This window comes from Mesoplodon mirus (genome assembly GCF_964341445.2).
Source record: "Mesoplodon mirus genome assembly, chromosome: 3".
Taxonomy (NCBI): Eukaryota; Metazoa; Chordata; class Mammalia; order Artiodactyla; family Ziphiidae; genus Mesoplodon; species Mesoplodon mirus.
In genome coordinates, this window is record NC_138978.1 from 89,024,924 (window position 1) to 89,043,200 (window position 18,277).

Here is an 18,277-nt window from a genome sequence, read left to right on the forward strand (position 1 = left end):
TTTTACACAATAAATACACTGTGGCAATACCTTAAAGTTACTTTCTTTTTTATTGAGGTTTAGTTGGTTTACAATGTTGTGTTGGTTTCAGATGTACAGCAAAATTATTCAGTTATATATATATATAAATTCTTTCAGATTATTTTCCAGTATAGGTTATTATAAGATATTGAATATAGTTCCTTGTGCTATATAGTAAGTCCTGTTGCTTATCTGTTTTATGTATAGTAGTCTGTATCTGTTAACCCCATACTCCTAATTTATCTCCCTATTCCCTTTCCCCTTTGGTAACTGTAAGTTTGTTTTCTATGTCTGTGAGTCTGTTTCTGTTTTGTATATACATTCACTTGTATTATTTTTTAGATTCCACTTATAAGTGATATCATATAATATTTGTCTGACTTACTCTCTTAGTATGATATTCTCTAGGTCCATCCATGTTGCTACATATGATGATACTTCATTCTTTTTTTATGGCTGAGTAATATCCCATTGTATATATATATATAGAGAGAGAGAGAGAGAGAGAGAGAGAGCACATCTTCTTAAACCAGTTGTCTGTTGATAGGCATTTGGGTCGTTTCCATGGCATAGCTATTGTAAATGATGCTGCTGTGAACATTGGGGTGCATGTATCTTTTCAAATTAGAGTCTTCATCTTTTCTGGATATATGCCAAGGAGTGGGACTGCTGGATCATATGTTAGTTCTATTCTTAGTTTCTTGAGAAACCTGCATACTGTTTTCCACAGTGGCTACACCAATTCGCATTCCCACCTTGTAGGACAGTTCCCTTTTCTCCACACTCTCTCCAGTGTTTATTATTTGCAGACTTTTTTGATGATAGTCATTCTGACCAGTGTGAGGTGATACTTCATTGTGGTTTTGTTTGCATTTCTCTAATAATTAGCTATGTTGAGCACCTTTTCATGTGGCTGTTGGCCATCTCTATGTCTTCTTTGAAGAAATGTCTAGGTCTTCTGCCCATTTTTTGATTGGGTTGTTTTTTTGATATTGAGGTGTATGAGTTGTTTATATATTTTGAATATTAACCCCTTATCAATCATATCATTTGTAAACATTTTCTCCCATTCCATAGGTCTTTTTATTTTGTTGATGCTTTCCTTTGCAAAAGCTTTTAAGTTTGATTAGGTCCCATTTGTTTAGTTTTGCTTTTATTTCTTTTGCCTCAGGAGACTGATCTAAGAAAGTATTGTTGCGATTTATGTCCGAGAATGTTTTGCTTATGTTCTCTTCTAGGAGTTTAATGGTGTCCTGTTTTATGTTTAGGTCTTTAATATATTTTGAATTTATTCTTATATAATGTGTGAGGGAGTGTTCTAATTTCATTGTTTACATGTAGCTGTCCAGTTTTCCAAACACCACTTGCTAAAGAGGCTGTCTTTTCTCCATTGTATATTCTTGCCTCCTTTGTCATAGAGGTGTGTCGTAGGTGTGTGGGTTTATTTCTGGGCTCTCTTTTCTGTTCCATTGATCCATATGTCTTTTTTTGTGCCAATACCATACTGTTTTGATAACTATAGCTTTATAGTATTGTCTGACATCTAGAAGGGTTATGCCTCCAGCTTTGTTCTTTTTCCTCAGGATTGCCTTGGCAATTCGGGGTCTTTTATGGTTCCATATAAATTTTAGTAGTATTTGTTAACTTCTAAATGAGATAAATCTAATTTTATTTTTCAGCATTTTAATTTTTTTTAACAGAGTAAAAAGAAATTTGAAAGAGAATGTAGAGAGGCAGAGAAGGCACAACAGAGTTATGAAAGATTGGATAATGATACTAATGCAACCAAGGCAGATGTTGAAAAGGTAAGAAATAATCCAAACTGACTTTAATATCAAAATATTATTACTTGCATATGGAGAGTAGTTACAATATTTATGTTGGTATTAGAGTTTCCTCAAGAGATACACTATATCTAAATCTAAGATACCCAAATATTTGCATACTTTACATTATTGGTCTGAGAAAGTAATTAGAATAAAATTAATATATTAATGTCAACTGCATTCTGAGTGTATAGGAAAGACACTGTTGCTATTAAGAATGAGCTTCTATCCTATTTAAAAATAAGATAGAAAGTCTAAGGTATGTTGATGGGGTATGCAAATAGAGGCTGGATAGTGTGCTTCCCAACTATACAGAAGGGAAAACATGATAAAACTGTTAGAAATGTGATATCAACTATTTGTTTATTATTTGATTAATCCAGTCATTCATTTTGGAAAACTGAATTCTCTCTTGTCATTCACTGACTGATTCTGGGCCAGATGTTCTGTAACATTACTGTTGGTAGGATCAGCCCTGTAACTGTTGCTGCTTAGCTTCTCCTTCTCCCCTGCTGCTCTTTATCTTAGGACATTTGACACAGTGATAGTGCTGAAATGTTGGGATTTTGAAAAATAGATGAACCTTACTCCATGTTTTTGTATATACAAAGGCCCAACATTAGTATATTTTCTCCTTAGAATTTTGTAATTTCCTATAGCATCAGAACAAGAAAAAGCAAGAAGAAAAGAATAATTTATTTTCTACCTTCCATTTTCTTTACCAGTTTTTAAAAACCCCAAAATCATATACATTTCAAGTTCCAGTTACCTTAAAGTTCTTCTAGTATAACTTATGATGGCGTTTATCTTGTCTACCTTATTTTTAATAACATATCTCTTAAGTTCCCTGTTTTGGGGAATATAGAGTCTTAAAATAGTCTGTTCATTTTTTAAAAAAATTACCATTTCCTTATATTGACCCCATTTGTCTCCCTGTTCAGCTTTAGTTTCTTTGAGGTACCAGAAAAACAACAAATCTATATTTTTTTCAAAATAGGTTTTTAGATATTTGTAGCAGATTATCTACCCCTAGATGAACTATTGTGTTTCTTCACCATTGCACATATGAAATATCTTCAAGTTACTTTTCAGATATCTTCAAGTTACTACTTTCCTTTGGATACCATTTAATTAACCAGTATTCCTTGTTACCTCAAATTGGTTATAGTTCAGTCTGATCAGTTCTGAGTTTGATTACCTCCTTTGTTTTGAACGCTAAATTTATGTTAATTATACACTAAATGTATATCAGGTTTTTGGGCAACCACATTGTTTGGCTTGACTCTCATTGAGTTTATGGTTAACTGAAATCCCCATGTCTTTTCACATATGGTGTGGTATAAGAATATGTGTCTCAGACAGAACTTGTACTGTTGGTCTTTTAAATGTATATGCTACATCTGTATCAATTATTAGATTCGATCCTGCTAAGATTTTTGGATCCTGATTTTGATCATCCATTATATTAATTTCCTTCCAGGTATCATGTCATACACATAATGTGTTATCATTACTTGATAAAAATGTGGACCACAACACTTGCAAACAGCCCTATTTTATATATGGGAAACTTCCTTGCTGGTTGACGTTGACTCCTTAAGAACTCCTTTGACTTATTATCAAACATCAATTGAATACATAGTTTATGTACTAGGCAAGTTAGGCGAACTCTTTAACTGGACTCTCATTTTTAACTTACTCATTTTGTCTATAAAGATATCTTTAGAGACAGGTCAGACATCTTGAAATCTAGATATAACGTCTATTAGTTAGTTTCACCTAACTAGTTCAGAATTTTAATGTTTATATCTTCCTTTTTTATTCTTATTTGTTTGCAACCCCTTTAATTATTAGAGAATTAGGAAAACTTTGAGGTTTTACTTTAGATACCAGAGAGTAGAGGAATTCTGTTTTAAGTGACCAGGAAGGGAAGGGAACATAGTTTCAAGTAACTACTTATGAAAGTTTTTTAAAAAAGCATAAAAAAACAGGTGAAGAGGGAGCAGGCCGATTACTATATCTTCCTAAAGAAAAGGAAGTCAGTTGCACAAAACCGTGAATATACGTAACACTATCAAACTGTACACTTAAAAATGATTAAGATGGTAAATTTTATGTTATGTGTATTGTGTATTTTGCCACAATTAAAATTTAAAAAAATTTGATGAAATATAAAAAGAAAAAGAAAGAAAGGAAAGGCAGTAGATGTGAAGCCCAGAATATGCCAGGGAAGGTGTCAATTGTTTTAGCTTCTAGCCTTATTCTCTTACATAACCTGCTGGAGCCTTTCTCCCAGACCTTGGGAATCACAGCCAGTGACTTGGAACATGAGGAGCTTCCCCTGAAAGAACCATTGTGGGTAGGGGATATTCTGGAATCCTTTTATTCCATCATAGTTTGTGAGAGGAGGGAGAAAAAGGAAAGGAGTGAATGAATGTGTACTTAGGATCCCAGGTTAGAACTTGAAGTGTATTTTTCTGTAGAAATATTTTGGGCCATGTTTAGTTTTCATAGTACTGATTTATTTTAATTTTCAAGTACACTGTGGATTAAATGGATTTTTGTGGACTTATCTGAGATCTTGACTGCCATGTATTTCTGTAGGTCAGTTTGTTTCTGAGTTCAGAAGAACTAACTTGTAGACCTACTGTTAGAAGGTTAGGGATTACAATTGTAAAAACTAAAATTAGAATAATGAAGTGTATTCACAATGTGCTTTTATTGATATAATTTTCAAAGCACTCTCATCTAACATGATTTATAGCTTGGAACACTGAAAAATTTTCAATTCTTATTTTGTTTTTTCTATTACTTTATAACAATTGAGAAAATTGTTTAGATTCCCCTCCAATAAATCTAGATTTGTGCTGTTTGTATTCTGATGTTCTCACCAATGTATCAGTAGATGGTACTAAAGTTCTCGTTCAAGAAGCATTTCTAAAAGACCTTCCTTGAGATGAACAGAACTATATTCTAAATAAGGATTCCTTAAATAAAGTACCTGTGGATTTGTATAGAGGTAGAAATTATTGTTAAGCATTACATTATCCCCAAATCCCATTTTTACTATTACTTGGTTTCACTGTGGTTCTGAGTTGGCTATAACTGGATTATGTTTAAAGAAATGTTTTACTGCTAACTTTGTAACTGTCTAAATTATTCCTGATGCTTTTTTTCCCTTCTGATTAAGAGCTTACTATTTCAAACCATAATGTTGTCATTTATTTAATAAAAAAAATCTGAATTTGTTAAGGAGAAACTTTACTTTAATGGATTATTGTAAGGGGGAGGATTTATTATTGCGGTAAGAAAAAGGGAATATTGCAACAGGGAGACTGGCCATAAGATCTGTAAGCCTCTCCTTTACTTTTAAATGATATCAGTAGTTAGAAAAAGTCTCATTTTAGTATAACTTCTAGAAAAGTGAATTAGCTGTGATTTTGTTGCTCGTCTTTTCGTTGGTGATGATTTGGACCAATTTGCCTCTAGGCTAAACAGCAGTTGAATCTACGCACACATATGGCTGACGAAAATAAGAATGAATATGCTGCACAATTACAAAACTTCAATGGAGAACAGCACAAACATTTCTACGTAGTGATTCCTCAGATTTACAAGGTAAAATTTAGAGATGTGAAATTAACCTAATTTTAGATACGAAAGAGCTAGTCTTTAAATGTAGAACTTTAAAATTTCAGGCATCAACCAGAATGTTTCTAGATTCACTAGTCATCAAGATTGGTGATAAGAAATTTATGATTATAGATGTGAAAAGTAGATTTTTTCTGACTTTGAAATCACAGATTTTTCTATAGATTTATTAGTAGTATATTAAACAGTTCACTAAAACAATGACATTTTCTAGATAAATTTTAACACTACATTATTAAGTATTATGAGATGGGAGAATTCATTGGAATTTTGTACTGTAGTCTGCTCACTTAGAATTTGGATGTAGCTTTTTGACACTATAACAGAATCATTGGCATTAGTCCAGATGGCAGAAATAAATCTTAAGAAATGTATTTGCTAGCCTGGTTTTTGCCTGCTTATCTTCCTAGCTGCCAGATCATAAATGTAATTCAGGCTTATAAATCCCATCCATCATCATTTGATGATACTAATTGCCAAATGGCCCTCAGGTAAGGACCCCGGAGGTTAAATAATGTTACCGCCTATTCTAGAAAGAAGAGAAAGGGATTTAGTGAAACAGTGTTGAAAACAGTAGTACCTGGGAGAGCAGAGCTTTTGTGAAAAGAGTGTCAGTCCAAATACACCTTTTTTTTTCTTGGAGGCAAGTTAGAAGTACAAAGGAAGCATAGTGAGAGGTGGTGGACTAGAGAGGGTATCAGATTTCAGTCATTTAATCCAGAGCGTCTAGTCAGCCTGTCCTCACTCTGTGGTGCTTTTCTAAACTTACCAGCTATGCCTTCGTATTCTGGGGAGACCTTAACTTGGAGATCCACTGCTTTTCTGTGTTTCGGGGCTTGATCCTTTTGTTTGTACTTTGCTATGGAGCCGTCTTGCCAGTTTGTGATGCTGGGGGCAGTTCTTTTGTGAAAATGCAGGTCTCAAAATAAATTCCCAGGCTTTGGGAAGTAAAGAGGAAAAAAGTAGTATGGAGGCTTTGGGAGCTAGGGGACTTCAGCAGTGTAGTTGCTTCCTGTGAGAAAGAAAGGTCATTGTTGACAAATAAGAAGTGTCAAAAAATGCCTTTAAGTTATTTGGCATAATTGTGTCCTGGCATAATTCTTAGTGGCATGTGCCAATGAATTTTTGAATTGTAGGGATTCCATACATGTATCACTTTGACCTTGTGGCTTCTTGTTTTTCCTCTTGTGTCTCCAACCTTTCGATAGTCACTTTGAGCTGTAGAATGTGGTAGGTTTGTGTACCCATTGGTATGCGGTCAACTGTGGATTCTTGGTCCAGTCAGATCTTACCAAAATGTTCTGAACTAACTTAAGGGTTTAGAATGCTCACACTTGTATATGTTTTATGCCAGTTGCTTAAAAAGGAAAAAAAAAATGTGTCAAAATTCTGTGTTAAAATGAAACTTTTCCTAGAAGCATAAACAACAATAACTGCTGTGACTGAAGAATGAAAGGTGGAGGTTGTACGAGGCAGAGATCTGGTAACCTGTAGGGGGTCCCTTAGAAGGCTTGAAAACTGTTGTCACCTGGTTTTAGGATATACTAAAAGCCTTGTATTTTTTTATTTTTATTATTTTTTTTGCTACTTCACAGGCCTCAAGTTTTAAGTACTTTAAGTCTGTAACACTTGTTAAAAGGTATTTACAACAGTGTAACAGTTAGGGTAGAATCTTTGTGGGTTTTTTTTTTTGGAAGGGGGCTGCTTCAGAATGAAAAGAAAATTCAGTTTTCCTTTTTTTTTTTTAAATTCCTAATTATTAGCAACTACAAGAAATGGATGAACGAAGGACTATTAAACTCAGTGAGTGTTACAGAGGATTTGCAGACTCAGAACGCAAAGTTATTCCTATCATTTCAAAGTGTTTGGAAGGAATGATTCTTGCAGCAAAATCAGTTGACGAAAGAAGAGTAAGTGTTTTATAATTAATTTGAATAATATATTTGCTTTAAGTTAGTGAAACGAATTGGGAAAGGGGTGAAGTAATTGATGGTTAGCTGATTTTAAGTTATATTCTGTAGAAGTAACTTATTGCCAGACTCCTTTGGGATGTAAGGATCATTCTAAACACTAAAATTCTAATTGTTTAAAAGGAAAGAGTTCTAATGCTTCTCTTTCCTTTCTCCACTAATTTTTCAGTTCTACTCCAAGAGTATAACTAACCTATGAACTGTATGTTACAAACTGTATGATACTGTTAGTCTAGTGAAAGTTTAAAGAAGGAAATGGTCAGATCTAGAGTTGTAAGAGTTGCTTGTAACCACAGGAGTTGGCACTTGAGCTGCATTTTGAAGCCTGAGTAGTGTATGGAATGATGGCTCATGAGAAAAGAAGGAGGGCATTATGAGTAGAAGGTACTGCCTTCAAGAAGCCTTGCTCCTCTTGAAGAAATAAATCTAATCACATTATATCTTGATTAAGGTCTAGAAAAGGTCTTGTACCTGGTCATTTTTCAGTAAATGTTGATTTGGTGACTGAGAAGCTAAGGTTAACAGAAAATGAGGATATGAGGGAAAAGAAAGAGAAGAGAACCAGTGTTTGGGGAGTGCCAAATATGTACTACGTATTTTAGTCTTCACGGCAAGTTGGTTCTATATGAGTGAAGGTCTTTCCTGTACCAGAATTCTGACTTAAATTTAAAAAAGGAAAGAAGATTTTGGGAATTCTTTGGGAATTCAAACATACATTTATATTTTGGTATAGCTGCATCCAAGGTTACAAATACAGTTAGGTCCTCCTCCTCTCTCCCTCTTCTTACCCTTTAGCAGATGATTGATGGGGGTGGCATTAGTGACAAAAAAAAAGTAAGGTATGACCTAAGGATGACTTTTGACTAAATGATAGGCAAAATGTACTACCAACAGAAATAGGGAATAAAAGAGGAGAGGTGGTAGGGGTGGGGGAGGAGTTTGTAGAGATAAAGTATTCTGTTTGCAAATAATGATTTTAAGGTGTCAATAGAACATTCAGGTAGAGGTATGTATGTCCAAAATCAATATATAATACTTACGTGAGTTTTAAAGTTTTGGGTAAATGGTGCTAAACTTTATTTCAGAGTTACTTTTTGCACTCAGTATTGTTTGTGAGATCTTTTTTCATTGCTCTATTAACATTTCCTCGTATGTCTTTAATATATTTTATTTATCCTTTCCCCTGTTGCGTGAATGAAAGCCTTTCTACTTGTCTCTTACCCTCTTTTACAAGAGGGTAAGAGACATAGGTCACCTTCTTTGGAGACATCCTGTAAAACAAAAAACCCTTTTCCTTTAAAACTTAGAATTTCTACTTGAGAATAACCATGGAGTGAAAACATCTGTGAATATTACAAATTAATAAAGTAGTAATTTGTTTGTAAATTATTTTTCTATAGGAATTAAAATATTTATGGTTTATTACATATTCACAGGAAGAAATTATTCACTTTAAACCTTTAATAAGTATTGTAGAATTATTTCTTTAAATTTTTATTTGTTGTTTTCTAACACAGATTAAGGTCTTTGAAAGCTAATATGGTATCATAAGCAAATAAAATGGTTTAAAAAAACATGTTTCTTGTGTATAGGACTCTCAGATGGTAGTAGACTCCTTTAAGTCCGGATTTGAACCTCCAGGAGACTTTCCATTTGAAGATTACAGTCAGCATATTTATAGAACCATTTCTGATGGGACGATCAGTGCATCCAAACAGGAAAGTGGGAAGGTGGATGCCAAAACCACAGTAGGAAAGGCCAAGGGCAAGTTGTGGCTCTTTGGAAAGAAGCCAAAGGTAAAATTTATAAAATTCCTCTATGCTAATAATTTTGTTTTAGTTTGTCATTTAAAATGATGTAGGTATTGAATGGATAATGGTTTACTATTAACAGAGAATAAATATTTTGATTTGAATGATTCAATTAACTTTTCACTTAGTAGAAACATAGAATTTTGTACCTTAATAGTAAAAATTATTTCTGGATTTAACATTTGACTTCCATATAAAAATGAGTAAAAATATTAAATAAGCTGTTAACATCTCTTAAATTATATGCTTTTGAAATTTCATTTGTATGTAGTTTCAGTTCAAATTTTTTCAGAATCATTATGATCTGACTCTAAGATCACAAAAATTGCAGTTCTCAGTTGGAATGAATGATTTGACCACAGCAATAATAAAATGTCAGATTAGGTCTTATAGATCATACTAATAAGGTTATTTTTATCATCCATGTGAATATGTAATGGGAAGGGCTCGATGTGTGTGTTATTTGAAGTTTAGAAAAATCTCTAGTTTACTAAGAGAATCTCTCTTAACCTCCTGTTGAAACCCATCTTTTGATGTGCTGTTTATTTTAGATAGATAAATTTAGCTCAGCAGGTGAGCAAATGGAATAGATGCGTGCTTAATCTTCTTATCAATTTAATGACTATAAAGTGTCATAATCAGTAGGAGAATAGATATGTACCTTTAATCTGATGTTCTGTATTTATTAAAGTATACATGATTATTTTAATTCATTTTTCTGATCTTGACATATGAATGTAGATAAAATTTAACTTATTATAATATACCTGTAAATATCTTTAAAAGCATAATTATAATTAACTCAAGCTTTATTCATGCTTTTCATAATATTGTCCCACTGAGAAGTTGAGAGGTGAGACTTTTTTAAAAGTCAGATCAGAGTAGCTAGGAGAGCTTAGAAAAACAAGGAATACTGAAATTTTTTTTTAAAAAAAAGGTGCAACAGGGATGAAATAGAAACAGTTTTGAGAGGAAAGCCACAGCGTAATGAAATTATTTTGCCTATTTATGCTAATCAGTTACAATTTTAATATTTTATTTTAATAGACATTGACTATTTAGATAACTTTAACCGTAGCTGCTGCCTTTATCTCTGACAAGTATTATAGGTTAAGTATAACTAACTAGGTGGTGCTAATATTCTAGAAGTGAGAAGAGAATTTTTTTTCTAGGTCATATTGCTCTCTCTAACCTTATAATTTGTGTATACTCTATATTTTCAGTCTGTCGGCTTGTAAAAAAGTGATGAAGTGGTACATTTTTAAAAGTAAATTTGACTTTTTAAAATGACAGTTTTGGCAAAGCTATGTTAACTTTCTTATAATATTTTTATAGAAAACTTTATTTGAGATATATTTTGTAAAAAGTATGTTGCCAAAAATAGAATTTTCATTTAGGAAAAAAAGCTATGCACATTTGGCTTATTGATTCCTTTCTTTATTTCCATATTAGCCACAGTCCCCACCCTTAACCCCTACTAGTTTATTCACATCCAGTACTCCTAATGGGTCCCAGTTTCTCACATTCTCCATTGAGCCCGTGCATTATTGTATGAATGAAATAAAAACAGGGAAGCCCAGAATTCCTTCTTTCAGAAGTCTCAAAAGAGGGGTAAGTTTAATAATGGGTTAAAATGCATGATGGCCTATTGTGTGTGTGGTGTGGCTTTTAATACTCTCCACCCTCATTATAAGGCTCTCTCCTATATATATGTAGTTTAAAACACGACAGAATTAAGTATAGCTGCCCTCAAGTTAAAAACAACTCCTCTTTATAACATTTGAAATGCTCACCTGTAAAAGAATGGTATTATAAAGAGGGTGCTGGGTACAATCATATTAGCTATTTTTTTTGTTGTTGTTGTTTATGTGAAGTCATATGTCCGCCATTGTCTTGTAATGTATTTACATTTTTAAGACTTTCAGTAATTTGTCACTGGAGTTACTCATGTAATAATTTGTCACTAATGATGACCTCTACAAATTTATAAAGTATTATTTTGTTGGCAAAAAAAATCAAGTTCTATTTTAATTGCCCTACTTTCAGAAGCATAAAACACAATTTCCGATAGTTAAATAAAAAATTAAAGATAGGCATGTTAAATATCAAGATTGTAGATCAATTAAGATAATATATTAGAAAGTACTTTGTAGGTTGTAAAGCCTATAAAAATACTAGATATTATTGAGTAATGGTTATATGGAATTTGTATTGAGTAATTGTTACAGGAAGTATTTTTTACCAAATATTTCCTTTTTTTTCCAATAGGCTAGCCTTTGGCATTTACTTAAAACTAAAGATATTCTGCAAATTAAAAGTTTTAGAATAGTAAAAAGCAAATATTAAATTGTTTCTTAGCAACAACTGTTACACTACTGATAAATTAGTGTTACTTCATTATGTTAGGCTAATTTCTTTTATGATCTGATTTTAAGGCCGTGTTTGTAATATTCATAGCTCATAATTTAGATACATTTATGAGATTTGTATGAGCATTTGTTTGGACATATGAAAAACATAGGTGTGATAACCCACCAATGAGAACTCAGAGTCTAGTAGTGTCATAAAAACTCTAATCATTAACAGCAGTACACTCACTCTTGGACTCACTCTTCCTTGCAGTCCCTCTCTCTAACTTCCCTTTTCCTGCTTCTCCTCCCTTCCTCTTTCCCTTTGTTCCTTCTCTCTCTTTCATTTCTTTCTTCTTTTTCCTTCTCTGTCTAGCCTGTGTGTTTCTCACTGTTTGTAGCCCTTTCTATCTTCAAATTGCTTTAGTTGGATTTCTCTTCTGGCCACGTGTGGACAAGATACGTTAATTTAGGGCAAGATTACATTATTATTTACATTTCCATTGAAACAGTATGACAAACAATTGGTATCAGTAATGCAACAGAAATATCCTAGTGTATTATGTTCTTTTTGGGACTTCCTTTTTTCCTATAATGACATGAACTTCTTTGCGTCTACCTTTCCTAATTCTGTATGTGAATGATATTATAGGTTAATTTCATGACATTTTGAAAAGTCCCTGTGAATGAGTCTGTATTATACCTATAAGCACCATAGGTGCCTGTTATCACTTTTCAAAGCTCTTATCACTTGTTTAAAAGACTTTAAGAAATCATACGTGGGATTTCTATTGCCTGAACAATAGAGTAGAATTAATTCCCATCTTTCTTCTCTTTGATGACTTAGACTACATTAAATATTATGCTTTTGCATAAATCATGAGAAATTACAAATAGTAATTTCTAGTAGTCATGTTTTTGTAATCACGTATGTGTCCTACATACCGAGTCTACCAGGCCCAGTTACAGTACCCTACACAGTATAGTCATAGGGATATGAAGTAAACATAATTCTTTGAAAAAAGTTTAGGCAGTTGGAACTGTGAGCCCTGGAGAGAGAAGCTTAAATATGTGCCATCTTCATTGTTATTGAATAAATCTATCGGTAGAATTTTATAACCGTAGAACTTAAAAGTATCTGCGGGGTCATTATTTCTCGTATTTCCACATATTGCTTTAATTTAAAATATTAGTACATTTGGCGGGATGTGGGGGGCTAGTTCCAGAAGGCCAAAATGGTCCCACTTTTATTACTAGTTATCATGCCAAAGAAAAAAGCAGTATGCAAGATGGAAAATATGACAGACAAACCAACTAGAGATTGGAGAATAGAGCAGGAAGTAAAGTTTATTACCTTGGCATTGAGAAGTTTCTTTCTATTTTGATTGGTATTTGGTAGTTTACTAGATACTATTTCGAAATTATGTTTTCTTCCACTTAAGAATTTTCTCAATATAGAAAAAGAAGATAAACTCTAAGAAGCCAGTTTATATGTTTTTACATGGATTTCCATGTAAGTCCATTAAACTTACAAAGTCTTAAGGTTTCGTAAAGCTGATGAGTTGTACCATTGAAAGCAGAAACTCTTGTTTTGAGCTATATTTGTTACATCATTTTTCCTAAGTACCTGCTTTTGGCTTTTCTAAAAATTTATAATTTCTTTTGCTTTCATTCTTAAGAAAACCTATTGTATACAGTTTGCAGTATCTTTAAGGATATGAGAAATATTATATTGGACCAGTGTTTTTGAATTTGATGGTGGTACTGGTAGACTTTCTCTGAGGGACTAGGGTTTATAATTTCCTTCTGTGACATGATCTAAAATAGATATTTGGTGCACACCCAAACTTAACTACTTAATATAAAAATGAATAATTTTTACTCTATAACTACTTCATTGGAGCTTACTGGGTACTCCTTTTTTTTTTCAGAAGTATATTTATCTAGCAGTATCAAGTCCATGTTTTCTTTTTAAATTATTCATGATCTTATAGACGTCTAGAGTCATTTTTGTAAGCTTTTATTTATCCAGAATACAGTTCTCAGGATCTTCCTATCTTTAAATTAAATACACATAATAATTTGAATTGCCTGACTGATTTCCTTTTTAGGTCCCTTATGTATTTATTAAGATATAGTGGGTATGTGAAATTTTCTAGTTATAGGGATATGAAAATTGCATATGAGAGTATAGTATTTCTCTATTGAACATGAATTGCTTAAAAAAAAAGACAAAATATATTTCTAATATTTTACAAAGAATTTGAGTTTTTAATATCCCCAAATTTAAGGTTAATGAACTGTGAATTTATTTTCTAATTGATAGTAAAACTAGGTTAGCTAAAAACTGAAGCATTTGATATTTCAGTTATAATTATATTATTGTTTTCTCTAAAAATATTAATATAGAAACTGAAAAAATAATTTGTATCACTTAGAAATTTAGCTGGTGGAGATTATCATAAAAGATAAATTCAAATGCTTTACCTATTTTGTTTCTTATCATCTATATGATTTTGTTTTAATAATATTTATAGAAGACCATAAATATCTTTTTAAAATTTAAACCTTCTAATCTTCTTACCAGGAATTTTGTCATAGCGAAATAAGTTGTGGTTTTTTTCCCTGAAACTACTGACAGTCTAAAGAATGTTAAGCTTACTTTGGAAAGATAATGGATAGCATATGTCATCTTTTATTATCATCGTAACCATTAATATATATGGCCAGTTCATCAGAGATAAAGGGTAGATATTTTTGTCAGCTATTTATTAAAATCTATATTTTTTATGTGAAATTCTACCTGACATCCTCCATATTCTCTAAAACATCATGACTTAGAAAATAGGGACAAATAAAAATTTTAGGGGCTGCTAAACAAATGAAATGGATATGAAGATGAACTTTGCAAAGCTCTACTGAGTATTATGGGTCACAATGTGTGTGTGAGTGTGTTTGTGCGCACGCATGTGCATGTATACACGTGTGGATGGCAGACAGATGCAGTGCCAATTGCAGAATCCTGGTAACTCATAGAACGTGGGTGATATATAAATACGCATATATATGTTCACAGTATGAGAGGACTCTGTGCTATGTCATTTCACATTTTCAGAAAGAATAAATTTTAACCAGTTTTCTAAAAATTGAAGTTATGTATTTTTAGTGTTGCTTTTCGAGCACATGGATTTCAGAATGAAAACTGAAAAATGGAAGCTATATCTTCAAAGCAAAATTCAACCCATATGTTTGTGTCCATTAGCAAATATGTATGGGAAACTTGAATCTGGGTGGCTCATTATTATTTTGATAATAGTGTGTTTTTTAATGTGTCCGTACATTAAAAATAGCACCTTAAAACTAAAGTAGAAATGTTACCCTTACTGACCCATGGTATATTTAAATTCAAAACAGTATTTTGAACTATAATAATTCAGATAATGGTGTTTTTTGTTTAATGCATTGGGAAAAGTATTCCATTCTTTAATACTACATATAATATTTCTTTAAAATGGCTAATATTAAATCTTTTATATTCACCTTTTCAAATATTAGTATTTTGAGAGTGAAGAGCTATGTAAGTGAAATCCACTTATGTAAAAATTGTTTTTTAAAGAAGAAAATATGTGTTTACTGATAGAATGATTACTATTTACTTTTGCGTTTCAGTTGCACTTGGAAAATATCTGCCCATTATCATCAGTGTATATTTTTTTTTGCAAGTAATTTACTTTCCCAAAAGTGTGGTTAAAATTGTTTTTCTGGCATAATTGTTTGGATTGTGAAATGTACATAGTTTATTTTAATATTGTAAAAAAAAAAGAATAAGTTATTGCATCTTCTGTATTATGGTTTCATGTGAATAATATACCATTTCTTTCTGTTTTCCATTGAACTATTCAGTGGTCGGTGAAGATGGTAAGCCTTATGTGCTGATCTATATACTGTGCCAACATTAAATAATCACAAAACATTGTTTTGTTTAATTCAAAACAAAGTGGTAACGTACATTCCCACATGTTACCTTGTATGTCTTTTCTTTTTATAATTTAATCCATAGTCCAACACATACCAGTACCTCTGATGTCATAAAATTTAATAATAATGTGGTCAACTGTAACTCATTAAGTTCTTAAATGTTATTGGGTGGAGTCTTTGTCATGTTACAGAGAATGAAATTATAGTTAAACATCATTTTAAAAGTTACATGGTATAACAAAAGTTTATGTTTTTACAAAAGAAAAATTAAACAAAAATGATTTTTCTTAACACTCTTTAAAAAGATCATATAAGTTTGATTTGTAGCTTATCACAAGAATCATTAGATTTTCCAAAATGTAAGAAAGAAAGATTTCTTGCTAGTATCATTAGAGAGTAAGTGCTTTCTTCTTGTCTACTAATGAATGGGAATAAAAGCACAAATAACTTAAATATCGTGTGTATGTGCGCATGTGTGCTTGCGCATGTGTGTGATGTTCCTTTATACATATGTTTCAAACAAATTAATGGAACTGCATTGTGAAGACCTAATGCAAAAATTATTGGGTGCTTATGTAGTTTCTCATTTTTTGGAAAACAAATGAGTCTTTTTCAGACTATTGCAGTTTGGCCTTTTATGAATTCCCATGGAGTAGGAGAGGTTTTTAAATGTCTCAGAGTCTTCTTTACAGCCATAGGAAATAGAGTGAGTTTAGTTCTCATATTCTATAAAGGAATATGTTATAATGTCAAAATGGGATATTAAAAATGCAAGTGCCTAGCTATCTCCTGTAAATAAATTTGAGAACAAGTTCGATTAATGATAAGTGGAAATCTGGAGGATCTATTTGTAGGTAATAGTGAGTTTATTACAATACTATCAAAAAAACAATATTGAAATGTGTTTTTTCATTTCATTAAGTTTAAAAATATAAATTAGAAAGTTTTACTTTTGGCACAATATAATAGTTTTCAAACTATTATATACCTGTACCCCAAATTAGATTAAATCTGACAACTTACATTGATAATTGACCACTAAATTTAAAGGCACCTTGTAGGAAATTTTGCCATTTGTTTATTTAGGTCAGATTTGGGTGATTGACAGATTTTTATTTCTGGTGACTGGTAGATTAAAAAACAAAAGCCACTTACAAAAGATGTCCTCCTTTTTTTTTTTTAGACAGGCTTGTTGAATGTCCATAATGTTCAGGCCATTTGCAAAAAACTTTCTTATGAATTAAATGTTACATTTGATCATGGCTTACCTGAAAAGTGAGTTTTATCTTTTTTAAAAGCAAGGGAAGCACTCTTATAGATGGTGAAATAAAGCTATTTAGATGTGTTATAGGAGTCAGTGGTTCAAGGAGCAAGGATGCATTTGTTGTGGGAGCTCACTTCAGCAACACTTAAAAAATTGAATTGCATATTCTTAAAATCCCCATTTTAAAGAGAAAAATGAAGAATAATAGTTGTCAACAATTTTTGAGTATGTAAAATCTTACGTAAATATGGGCTCATGTTAAATGGAATCAATAGTTGCTAACATTGGTCTGGTTGTATAATCTCTAATAAGATAACTATGGTAACAATGACATGATTAACATTTAAGAGGAGAAAGACATCATTTGAATCAGAAGTTACATCTAAATACTAGAACTGTTTCTTAAATGATATAGTTTCTTGAATATCACAACATTAAAATTTTCAGACATTAAGCATCCTTCTTAAATAAGGATTTTATCTTTCTTTGGATTATATCTTTATTTCAAGAACAACTGAGGTATGCTATTTGGTTGTACAAAGGATAATTGAAAATAAATTCCTTATTGGAATGTAATTTCTACTTACATTTCACTTGGTGGATAGTTCTACCTTTTATTTTTTAATGATCAAGTATGTTTCGGTTCTAATGAATGGTTTAATAAATATAATCATTCAAAGACTGTAATATTAAAATATTTTTCGTTAGTTATATTGCCTTTATGAGGTAAGTTGTTTAACTCAGTTATATAAAGTTTTCATATTTTCAGTCTGAACATTTGTAATATCCCGAGTGTCACGGCAATAGATTTGATTTGGGAATGTGGTGCAGTATGTTATATAAAAAATACTTTGTATAAGTGAGAAATGTTACGTGTTTCCATTTCATTGTTGTTGCTGTAAGAAGGTTCATCTGTATTTACTTTAACTCTGCTGAGACCTGAATATAATGTTATACTGGTAATTACCAATTATCTGTATCTGCTGATATTTTTCCCTATTCTATTTCATGATTTTTTAAAAAGTGACTGGCATCTGAGCTCTTTCTTCAATACGATTGTTTTAATTAACATACACATACATATCTATGTAGATTTCTTTTTCTTAAAAGGAGGTGTTTGGGGCTAATTTGAAATTAAACTTAAAATTGATACATATTCTTACTTTATAGTGAGTATATTTTAGAAATAAAATTTCATGAAAATATCTTTTATAATGATTTAGATTCTCTTTTCAGGGCCCAGCACTAGAAGATTTCAGTCATCTGCCACCAGAACAGAGACGTAAAAAACTACAGCAGCGCATCGATGAACTTAACAGAGAACTACAAAAAGAATCAGACCAAAAGTATTTTCCCATTAAGTTCTGTCTGCCATCTGCCATCATTATTCCTTTCAGAGTCTACTTTG

At 31.8% G+C, this 18,277-nt stretch overlaps 1 protein-coding gene across 1 annotated transcript in view; it reads left to right on the top strand.

Annotated features, from left to right (window-relative positions):
- The window catches only part of FNBP1L (formin binding protein 1 like), a gene marked incomplete at its 5' end in the record, with an annotated part of 86,481 nt that overhangs the window by 59,957 nt on the left and 8,247 nt on the right, over nt 1-18,277 (top strand). The window contains 5 exons of the mRNA XM_082615104.1: nt 1,722-1,826; nt 5,337-5,465; nt 7,262-7,408; nt 9,061-9,264; nt 18,106-18,215. Coding sequence (XP_082471230.1) covers nt 1,722-1,826; nt 5,337-5,465; nt 7,262-7,408; nt 9,061-9,264; nt 18,106-18,215 — 695 coding nt within the window. The remainder of the gene's footprint in view (nt 1-1,721; nt 1,827-5,336; nt 5,466-7,261; nt 7,409-9,060; nt 9,265-18,105; nt 18,216-18,277) is intronic.